At 35.7% G+C, this 12,279-nt stretch overlaps 1 protein-coding gene across 4 annotated transcripts in view; it reads left to right on the top strand.

Annotated features, from left to right (window-relative positions):
* Polr3F (RNA polymerase III subunit F) overlaps nt 1-12,279 on the top strand; it is a 315,200-nt gene that overhangs the window by 212,173 nt on the left and 90,748 nt on the right. For all 4 annotated transcript variants that reach the window (XM_090375396.1, XM_090375397.1, XM_090375395.1 and 1 more), the window contains exon 10: nt 2,633-2,818. In XM_090375396.1, coding sequence (XP_090231522.1) covers nt 2,633-2,818 — 186 coding nt within the window. The remainder of the gene's footprint in view (nt 1-2,632; nt 2,819-12,279) is intronic.

Genomic DNA, 12,279 nt, shown 5'->3' with positions numbered 1-12,279 from the left:
AAAAAAAAAAAAAAAAAAAAACAAGCACATTACAAATATTGCTTCCTCTGCATCTAAAAAACTTGGTTTTCTCTTTCACTCTCGGTGTTACTTTTCTTCCAAACAGCTGCTCACTCTGTATAAATCGCAAATCCGCCCTGCCATGGAATATTGTTCCTACATCTAGGGTGGTGCCCCCAAAACCTCTCTCAGGCTTCTTGATTCCATTCAGAAGAGGGCAGTTAGGTTAATTAATGATTCATCTCTAATAACAGAGTCTTTCCACTCGCTTTCTCATAGACGTACTGTTTCTGCTGCATGCCTCTTCTACAGATACTTCCATGGGCACTGTTCTTCTGAATTGGCTTCTATAATTCCCACTCTCTCTTTCAAAGCAGTCCGAACACGTGCCGCCACCAGCCAACATCCATTTACTGTCCAACTTCAAACCCACAGAACCAACTTTTCATCTTCCTCATTTATTCATTCAACTGCCGTTTTCTGGAACAACCTTCCTTCATACGTATTTCCTGAAAATTACAACCTACAGAAGTTCAAGTCCAGTGTCAACAAATATCTTCTTTCGTCTTCTCAACCTCCAACCCAAGCATGGTACTAAGTACTATAGGTTCTAATACCTCTCGTGTTTGGGGTTCACATAAAAAAAAAAAAAAAAAAAAGTCTATAAAATGATTTCTGCAATCCATACTCATAATTTGCCACCAATATCATATCATCTGCAAATCTAAACTCTCTCAATAACTTTTATCCCAATGTATATTCCCACCCAGCACAATTCTCCTAATCTATTTATTATTAATAGTGGCATATGATGCAAGAAAGCAAGCTTATAAAGCATCAGCAAAAAAAACAAAAAAAACATCTTTCCTACATCACCTGCCCATCCCCTCCAATAATCTGTCTAGTTCTTTGAATTTATTCAAATTACCCACTTCAACAATAACAACAGGTAGAAATTTGATCTAATAATCAATCAACCCTCTGCATAGCTACCCTGCAATCATCCTTCCTCAATTTGAATTTATGCCCCCTCATGTGTGTAGTCTGAGCAAGAGGAACAATAACCATACTTGCAGGTGTGAACATTCTGTACTTTGGTTTTCTGCAGTAAGTTGATGATATTTCAATACTGGAATGAGCTGTTGTGTGTTGTTTTCTGTAATGTGATTTGCATGTTAATGTGACTGGTGCTATGTTTTTACCCACCTATCGACAAATTCAGTGGAAAAGTTTGGTGAAACTCAAGCAGTTGGTTGCTCTTGACATTTCTAAGGCTTTCAATTTTAAACAAGTTTTCACCTTATGGATTCTCCACTAATATTGGTGTTCCCTGAGGTTTAGTTCTTTCTCCTACTCTTTCCCTCTTACATATTAATGACCTCCTACTGACTGGAAATCCTACCCATAGTTTTGCTGAGGATAGCACATTGCATTCCACTTTCCTGTTTGAGAAACCATGCCTTGCACAAACAGTTTCAGCTTCTCAAATGTGTTCACCACCAATTCCTTAAATGCTGATCTACAGGTAATTGTATGATGGGAGAGATAGTTAATTGCAGTTCTTGTCCTTCTAAAACTCAATTTTCTCTTATGTTTCACAAAAAGGAGTCTACTGTTCCTATAGCATTATAGCCAAAGTAGCTTTTGTACCAAAAGTCCATAAACAACAACAGCAGATCCTATACTTATCTTTGATGACACTTAGATTTCTAGACTAGATCAGATATCTCTATTATGGATTACACTGATATCTAATTTATGTTGCACCATAAGCACATCATAAATATTGCTTTCTCTGCATCTAAAAAAAGCTGGGTTTCCTCTTTTGCCCTCAGCGTTACTTTTTCTTCAAAACAACTATTCACTCTGTAAAAATCACAAATCTACCCTACCATGAAATACTGTTCCTACTTCTGGGGTGGTGTAATAAAAACTTGTTTCTCTCAGACTTCTAGATGCCATTCAAAAGAGGGCAATCAGGTAAATTAATGACCCATCTCCTAAGAAGTATCTCCTCTCATATTTCTGCTGCATGCCTTCTCCGTAGAAACTTCCATTGGCACTGTTTTTCTGAATTGGCCTCTGTAATTCCCATCTCTGTCTCTTTCTTCTAAACCAGTCTGAATGTTTGCTGCAACCAGTCAACATCCATTTACTATCCAACTTGAAGTTGGACAGTACCCACAGAACCAACTTTTCTTTTTCCTCATTTATCCCTTCAATTTACTTTTTCTGGAGCAACCTTCCTTCACATGTATTTCCTGACAATTGCAATCGACAGAAATTCAAATCTAATGTTAACGAGTGTCTTCTCAACCTTCAACCCATGCATGGTACTAAGTACTATAGGCTCTAATCCTTTCCATGTTTTGGGTTTTTGTGAAAAAAAAAAAAAAAAAAAAAATGTAAATTCCACCAATAATGGAAGTGATATCACAAAATTTCAGAGTCATATAACTAGATAATGGAATTTTAAATTTAAAATTCCGGTAGACTTTTTGTTGGAATTTTCATGTGGAACATTATGATGAATTGAGGATCCTCATTTCTTAATCACCTTGTATATTTGATAAAGTAAATATAGTGTTATTTAAGTTATGATTTAAATCAAACTATTTATTTTTCAAAGTAGATCTCTCTGAGTGTAGAAGATATTGAGGACATTTTGGATACTTTAATTTTTGATGGAAAGGTTGAAAAAACAGTGGCTAATAATACTGCATCTGTTAACAAAAAAGGTATGATTAACCTGTACAGAGCTGTTGAACCACTTATTGAGGGTACAGGACTAATGAGTATGCCATGTGCAATGTGTCCAGTAAGTTTTGATTCGTATTACATATTAATTAGTTATTATTTATGATTAATATATTTTATAAACTTCTATATATAAATAACAGCTCTATTAAAGTAGTTAGCAAAAGCAAAACATTTGTGGTCGCAAAGCAATTGGATGCAAAAAATAATTTTGATATCATATACTTGGATTTCTGCAGCCATTATCAATCCATTGCAGGATGGAGACTTCAATGATTCATGTTGAGGTTTTGTTATCTCCGTAGCCAAGTGGTCAGAAGTGGGATAGACCAGGGTTCAAGCCCCTGACTGCTAAATATGCTCGATCTGCCAACCTGCACTAGACCAGCATGGCAGATTATGGCCCATTTCCCTTAACATGAATCATTGAGGATGATTCCACCCTGCAGTGGATTAATAATGACTTCAGTTTACAAACACACCTCCATAGCCAAGAGGTCAGGAGTGGGAGTACAGTAGCACGTACTCTTTGAGTAGACTGGGGTTCAAGCCCCTGACTGCTACATAAGGTCGATCTGTCAATCTGCACAGGTCTAACATGACATTCACTGCAGGATGGAAGCCTCCTTGATGAGGAGGCTTCCATCCTGCAGTGGATTGATAATTGTTGCTGCTTACCCTTTTGCTTACTTAGATTTCAAGTATATGACATCAAAATTTTTGATACTGTTGCATATAAAGGTCTGCTACACAAATTGGAGCAGTGCAGCATTAAAAACAAGTTACTACTATGTTTTTAATGCTTTACAAGTTACTACTATGAATGGGAGAAGACAGAGAGTGGTAATCAATGGACACTGCTCTTTGTAGACTAATGTTATTTAGTCTACAAAGGAGGACTCCACTATTTAGTCCAAAATATTAGTGGAGTCCTCCAAGGTTGGGTGTTGGGCACAGTGTTGTCAATATCAGTGATATTGGCAAAGGCATATCAGTCTTAATGTCCAAGTTTGATACAAAGGTCCAAGATGTCCAAGATGATACAAAGGTTGGCAGAGTAGTTAATGACAGTATTACTGCAACAGGATCTCAAAGTTAGGGAGATGGGCTGAGAAATGGCACTGGAGTTTAACATTGACAAATGCTAAGTACTGCATATGGGTAGCAGTAACCCCAGAGTAATGTACCAACTGTGTGGTAGTACACTCAGGGTAGTGGAAAATGAAAAAGACCCTGGGGGTAATTGTGCAATCAGATATGAATTTTTCTGAACAGTGCAGGCAGGCTGCCAGAGCAGCTCACATGGTCTTGTCAATGATATAAGGGAATTTTGCTAGTAGGGATAAAGAGGTGATTATCTCATTGTATAAGGTGGTGGTCAGGTCACATCTTGATTACTGTATACAGGTCTGGAGGCCTCATTTTAGGAAGGATGTAGAGATGCTGGAATAGGTACAAAAAAGGGCAACCAAATTTGTGAATGGATCAAAGGGGGTGCTCTTACCCAGAAAGGCTTCAATGCATAACTGAAGCCTTTCTTGTCAATCAGATTGACAAGAAAGGCTTCAGTTATGCATTGTTTGGAGAGTAGGCACCAATGAGGTGATCTGATTGAGGTTTTTTTTTTTAGCTGTTGGCACATCAGCTTCTATGGCCATATTGCACCCCCCAAAGTTTTTGTATTTTACTGACATCCAATCCCGAGGCGGGAATCGAACCCACAACCTTTGGGTTGCTAGGCAGGCACTTTACCTACCTGGCTAGCCCGGTCGGCTCTGATTGAGGTGTTCAAAGCTTTGAATGGCTTGAGCAAACTCAATGCTGATGGGATTCTTCCTCCTCAGATTAGGAACATGATGAGACATAAATTCAAATTGAAGAAGGATTGTTGTAGAATAGATATGCAGTTTTCCTTCAGCCAATGGTGGTTGATTGCTGGAACAAGCTTCCATCTGTTGTTGTTGTGGAAGTGGATAGCTTGAAAAAATTCAGCTTAGAACTAGACAACTATCGGAGGGTATGGATAGGTGAAATTGTATTTTTTTTCTTCTTTTTTTGTCTTTCTTGCTTTTTTTTCAGCTTGCTTTCTTGCATCAGTTGCCCCTTTATTTTTAGTATTAATAGTAATATTTAACTTTAAGGCAGGGAAAAAAAATGTTAATTTGTTATCCAGTAAAATTCCAAGGTATTTTTCTTTGGAATCAGCATCATATACTGAATATTGCCAATTTGAGATCTAAGAGATCATCTAAAAATACCCTTTATAAAGAAAATGTTTCTAGGAAATTTGGCAACTTACATGTAATGTGAATTTAGACATGTATCCAAAATTTTGAATATTTCCATTGAGTATATTTGTGGTGTCAAGTCTGGCTTCTCCATCAATTGGGAACTTATTTTAATAATCAAAGTACAGTCAGTCCTCGTATAGCACGATAGTTGTGTTCCTAGAAACCCTCGTGCAATGCAAAATCGTGCAATATAAACAACACGCCCTATGGGAAAAATAGGGTTAGGTGCCGACCACCCAAGATTGAATACACATTTGTAACCAAAACATTACCAAACACAATAAATAATCATAATAAAATACTTTTGTATTTTATTACGACTATTACGTAATAAAATATTGCTACTGCTTTTGCTTCTATCATAAGCAAACTTGGTTTTTATTTGATTTTCGATCCAAACAGATGACAGCCGTTCCGTCTCTTCCAATTCTTTGTGTCTTAATCTAATGGATTTTAATTACACTTTGAGTTGTTCCTGCTATGAAAGTTGTTTTTATTTTCTCTGCATTCTTTGTTATTCTCGGTGTTGCCTCATTTAGGTCTGTAGCACGTGCAATATCACATGGTCTTTCATTTCGCTCAAAGCGTTTCACAATTTCATATTTTTTCTCTACCGACAGAGGCGGGCTGGCCATAAGCCTTACCGGGGAAACCCCGGTGGGCCTGAGGCCCATGTGATTTTGGCCATAAACTGTAGTATGAGGCCACTATAAATTTTCCTGGGTAAGAATTTTTGACCCAGTCCGCCTCTGTTTATCGATATTGCTTTTCTTTTTCTCTCTGAATCTGCAGTGTCTTCACCAGGACGCTTCCTTTTCACACCTTTTAAGTATTTTACTCATTTTTAGGGAATAAAGCATAATTACAAAATGAGGAGGCACGCTTGATACACATAAACAAAGCTGCGCGCATGTAGCCACTGAATAAACAACATCGTAAAGGCAGAGATACACTATTAACACCTCACATTTTACTAGATATGAATTTAATCTAGTACCCCTATAAATGTGCTTACTACCATAAAACAATAAAAACAATTTCCAGTTGCGTTCCTGCTAGTGGAATCTGTTATAAACTGGTAGTAAACTCGATCTAATTGCATTTGCGATTATACCGATAGCTGGAATTGTGTTGGTTTTTACGTTATTATGGTGAAATGTGTTTCCCCTTCACTGATAGAAGAAACAAATACATTTTCAGAATCTTCTCTTCATTCCTATCGTGTTGCGTTCAGTTGGGGTGATTCCGCGTTCGACTGCCATTTCTTCTAAACACCAAGGCGAATCGTGCATAAGCGAATTCGGTTCATGTTATATAAGATATCGTTCCCCTATTTATAAATCGTGTAGTATAAACACGTGTTATACGAGGACTGACTGTACTGCATTTCAAAATGGTGTTCCCTCAAACACAAGCACATTGTTATGCACTTGGCCCTTTATAAACAATTAATGTTGTGATTAATTGGACTTTTAGGTCAACTTTCACTGCCTTTTCTGACCACTGAAAGAATCCAGATTGTTTAGAGCAGAAAGTATTCATACTTATTTCATTTTTTGAATAGGAGTACAAATTTATTTAAAACAAACCAGCCTTAATATCTTTTCAATAGTAAACCTTTTTTAAGAACGAAACAATTTTTCTTTGGAACAAGTTAAAGAATTCATTGCTGTTATTTGTTAAATCTATTAATGTATAGCCCTCTTTTATGTTGGATTCTTACGAACAAGATTACTGGCCTTAAATTTTGTACTTAATGTACATTATTGTAAAATTTGAACTTGTATGTCATTTATGTGAAAGTTTTTCATGTGTAATGTTTGGTTGGTAGATTAATATAATTATAATTATTTCCTTGTATTCAAATTATTCTATTATAATGAATATGATTGTTTCATTAACTGTTGCAGACAAACTAAATCAGTCATCATTTGAACATTGTTAAAATGTTCAAAAAGGTGGTGTTATGAGTTTTTCAGTGTCCACTTCTTGGATGTTGCATCATTCTAGTCAAAATTCTTGTTTTAGGTAACCTTATTCAGCTAGGTGGTAGATGGCTCTCATCAACTGGTGCAATACCACCACTTTGCTTATTGGGTGCTTGAAGTTTCTGGTATCACCTCCCTCCCCATCTCCTTCAACCCATGCATGGTACCAAGTACTTAATGTACATTATTTATTTGCCACATATTTATTTGTTAAACAGTGCCAGAAGAAATATCCAGGAAAAAATTGTGGATGAAGGAATATTTTAAACTAAGCAAGAAAAATAAAAGATGGTGTATCCACCATCATCTTTTAATTTTTTAAAATTTTTTTTATGTAAATCCCAAACACGAGAGGTATTAGAACCTATAGGTTTTGATACCTTTCGTGTGTGGGGTTTTCATAGGAAGAGGGAAAAAAAAAAGGCGGTTTAATATCTGATTTGTCTTACTTTTATTTCTTCAACTTTACAGAAAACATTATTTGTTACCCAATTTTATATCACAAGTAAAACATTATGTACTACTTTCAACTCTAGAAGCTAGCAATAAACTAATCAAATTTTTGTGTAAATATTTCTGCGTGATGAAATATATTTCTGCAAAACAACACAAGCAATCTACCCTACCTATAAAAACTGCACAGTGAATCTGGACTCATTTCTTTTATGGTCACATTTTGTATAGTACAAAATTCAGTTACAGAACTTGAGTACATCCACAGTGCTTCTTTTTGACCATTTTTGTGCAAGCAGCAAGTTAAAGTGGAAATGCACATAGCCGGCATGTCTGGAGTATGCTATTTGGTTGAACATGTAGCACAAGAAGGCATGTACAGTTTCTCACCCAAAGTGAGAATGTTGTGTGTCATTTGTGTCAGTTTGATGATGCTAGCATATGCAACCACCAGGTGGAAAACCTTTTACTCATTATTTTACAATTTATTATAAATTGTATTCCTATTTTACTCTACTATCTTCTCATATTTTAATCCATTTTGAAAATTTATAATTATTTAAAAGTAACAGTTATTTGAAATTATTTAAAAGTAAGAGTATAACAGGCATTGATAAAAGTGTTTCCCTATTTCCCCTCCCCAATCTGTTACTTGATAAAGTAAATAAATTTCATAGATAAAGTAAATAAATTTCATGTGAAATCTTCATTAGATCCCATATGAAAATGGGTTGCTTCAAATCAGTATTGTAACAAACAACTTTAGGCAGATGCACTACAGCTGACTTCAAAATATGGGAATTTATATCAAAACAGTGAAAAGGAAGATCAAAAGTATTCAGTCTTATTTCTGCAAAGAATATCAGAAGACTTTAAGCCAAGGAAACATTTGGTGATATTCTTGTGAAATTCCTTATTTATGAACTTCACTAGAATGTCATCAAATATTAAAAGATGATGGTGAATACATCATCTTTTATTTTTCTTGTTTAGTTTAAAATATTCCTTCATCCACAATTTTTTCCTCCAGGCTCCGATGGTATTTCTCCATTTGTTCTCAAAATCTGTGTTCCTGAACTTACTCCTATTCTTTGCTGCCTTTTTTCACTTTCTTATTCCAAAGGTGTTTTCCCTTCTGCTTGGAAATTTTCTCATATCCAGCCAGTTCCTTAAAAGGGTGACAAATCCCTCCCATCCAATTATCGTCCCATTGCAATTACTTCTACTCTTTCTAAAGTAATGGAGAAATCCATTAACCGCCAACTCTCAAATTACCTAGAAACCTTCCGTCTGATCAACAATCGAGAGTATGGATTCCATCAGTGTCGATCCACTGGTGATATTCTGGCTATGTTACCCATTTATGGACTAATTCAATGGAAAGGTTCGGTGAAACACAAGTAGTTGCTCTTGATATCTCAAAGGCTTTCGATCGTGTTTGGCATAAAGGTCTTCTAAACAAACTTTCATCTTATGGTTTGCCATCTGTTTTTTTTAATTGGTTATCCAGTTTTCTCTCTGATTGCTCACTGAGGGTGATGGTAGATGGCTCTCTGTCTTCTAACTTCTCCACTAATGCCGGTGTCCTCCAAGGTTCAGTTCTTTCCCCCACTCTTTTCCTCTTGTATATTAATGACCTTCTTCCATTGACTGGAAATCCTATCCATAGTTTTGCCGATGATAGCACAATGTATTCCACTTTCCATTTTGAGAAACCTTGCCCTGCTCAATCAGCTTCAACTTCTCGAAAATCTGCTACCAATTCTTTAAATGCTGATCTCCTGGTAATTCTTCAGTGGGGCAAAGACAACTTAGTTGATTTCAATCCTTCTAAAACTCAGTCTTGTCTTATATCTCGCAAAAAGGATTCTTCTGCTCCTATGCTTAACTTTGGTGACACTCGATTTCTAGGCAAAATGATATATCGCTTTTGGGGATTACCCTGACTTCTAATCTCTCTTGGCACAAGCACATTACAAATATTGCTTCCCCTGCATCTAAAAAATTGGTTTTCTCTTTTCATCTCGGCGTTACTTTTCTTCCAAACAGCTGTTCACTCTGTACAAATCTCAAATCTGCCCTACCATGGAATATTGTTCCCACATCTGGGGTGGTGCCCCCAAAACCTCTCTCAGGCTTCTTGATTCCATTCAGAAGAGGGCAGTTAGGTTAATTAATGATTCATCTGTAACAGAGTCTCTCCACTCACTGTCTCATAGACGTACTGTTTCTGCTGCATGCCTCTTCTACAGATATTTCCATGGGCACTGTTCTCCTGAATTGGCTTCTATAATTCTTGTTCCCTCTTTCAAAACAGTCCGAACACGTGCAGCCAACATCCATTTACTGTCCAACTTCAATCTCACAGAATCAACTTTTCATTTTCCTCGTTTATTCATTCAACTGCCATTTTATGGAACAACCTTCCTACATACATATTTCCTGAAAATTACAGTCTACAGAAGTTAAAGTCCAATATCAACACATATCTTCTTTCATCTTCTCAACCTCCAACCCAAGCACGGTACTAAGTACTATAGGTTCTAATACCTCTCGTGTTTGGGGTTTACATAAAAAAAAAAAAGATGATGGTGGATACACCATCTTTTATTTTTCTTGCTTATTCTCGTTTAGTTTAAAATATTCCTTCATCCACAATTTTTTTCTGGATCTTTCTTCTGCCACTGTTTAACAAATAAATATGTGGCACAGGCTCCAGCACAAACAAGTGGATTCACTGATATATCAAATGTAGCTGGCAATTTGAAGCAATGTGGGGATACTAGGAGGATGGGAATTATGTTGCATGTGCATCTTTCACTCAGAGAAATGTGCTTTAACACTACACTACACTGCATAGACGTTGTGCACGAAAAGAAGCACTGTGTGGATATACCTTTAGAAAACTGTGTGTTCAATCCAGCTGTGATTGTACCCACAATTGTAATGAAATGGCTGCATAGAATCTAACGTAGATCCTGTGCAGCCATTTGTGGGCATGACCAGACAGGTTGAGCACTCAGTTTTTTTTAATGAAAAATTTGAAAATGTTTTCTACACCTTTTCCTTTTTCAAGTTTATAAAACTGTTAAACATGCTGAAATTCAAAATTATGCACATATACTTCTACTTACACACACACACACACAAAAATATTTAAAATAATAGTAAAATAAATACATATACAGTCAAACTTGGATATAACAAGCATCAAAGGACCAACAAAATTTCCTCGTTATTAACCATTACTCACTATATCAGTGATAAGTTAAATCTACCTCCTATTTTTTTTAATTCTGAATAATTTGATAAAAAGATAGATTCAAAAAACATAAATATTAGAGAGAAAACATTATATAGCTACAGTACACTCTTGATTTAACGGGATAGATGGTAAAAAAAATTCCCGGGTAATCGAAAAATACGTAAGTTCCCGACATACGTAAGAGATACGTTCCAGGACTTCTTATGTAAGTCGAGTTTTACGTAACCCTGGAATGAATAATAAAATATTGCTACTATATCCCTGATATGCCAAAATTACAAAAACCACATATCCTCAGAAGAATGAAGAAAAATAGTTATATATTTTTAATTAGTTCAATTATAAACTTTATCTGGGGGACAGCAGTGAAGTAGCCAGAGTGGCAGAAAAGAAAAGATGAAAGGAAGAAAAAATGCATGTTATTGTACTATAAAAATTTGCTTATTATAGTTGACTTCATTGGTGTCGATCACTTCACTGCTTCTGGTATTTTGTCTTTCTCCTTTATGATTGTGTTCACTGTTGCCACTGACAAATCTGAATTATGCACAATACTTGTTAATGAAAATTATTTAAATTTTCTGATCCAACTCGATTGCCTTTCTTTTCTTGATAGATTTACTAGTACTGTTCTCACTTATTCTCTTAGTCGGCACCATGATAACGGTCAAAATTAAATTTTCTGAAAACAGCTTCACAGGGTTAAGGCGAAAACTTACTATTATCCACCCCACACGAGCTCACATTTTGCTGAAGCACATTTCTGGAGGTCATTACCATAAAACAATAAAAAAAAAAATTGCACTTTCTGGGTTATTGGGCTTTTCTGTTAGTGCAATCTTATTATAAACAGGTAGTAAACTCGATCTTATTGCATTTGCGATAATACCGATAGCTGGAATGCTGTGGGTTATTATGATGAAATGTGTGTCCCCTTCACTAAAATCTTCAGTCATATAAAAAAAAATATATATAAATAACATAATATAAGTCAGGGACTTACTGCATCGAAAAATGTTCAGCAACCTAAGTACAAAGTATGCCGATATATAAAAAAAAAATGGAAAAACTTAACATTACTTGCATGTCCAATACGATCCATCTCTTTATTTTTTATGATGTCAATTTTAAATTTAATAGCTTCCCTTTATTTGTTACAATGTCATGTATGGTCTGGTCACAATAATTTAAAGTTTTTGTTTAATTGAAAGCACAACTCTTGCATTTGCCCATCATTTTTGCGATTTATAAAGAAAAAAAAAAAGTTACTATAAAAAAAAAAAAAAAAATTCCGACAACCCTGACATAAATGAACGAAACAAAATTTGTCCTTTTGTGGTGCGACTGAACAAAACAATCGACGTGATGCACTAAAACAAGCTAATCGTTTGTCTCTTCTTTTTTTTCTTTTTTTTGAGCAGTGGGTGTGAAGACAGCAAAGGTTACAAGATAATGGGTACATTAATCTCCCAATGACGACTTATAACGCCGCTTCTTGTTGCCTATTTATGACTTTCAAAACATC

Source organism: Mastigoproctus giganteus, chromosome 6 (genome assembly GCF_048544385.1).
Source record: "Mastigoproctus giganteus isolate SK-2022 chromosome 6, ASM4854438v1, whole genome shotgun sequence".
NCBI lineage: Eukaryota > Metazoa > Arthropoda > Arachnida > Uropygi > Thelyphonidae > Mastigoproctus > Mastigoproctus giganteus.
The sequence above is the reverse complement of the archived record's forward strand: the minus strand, read 5'-3'. Positions and strand labels throughout refer to the sequence as shown.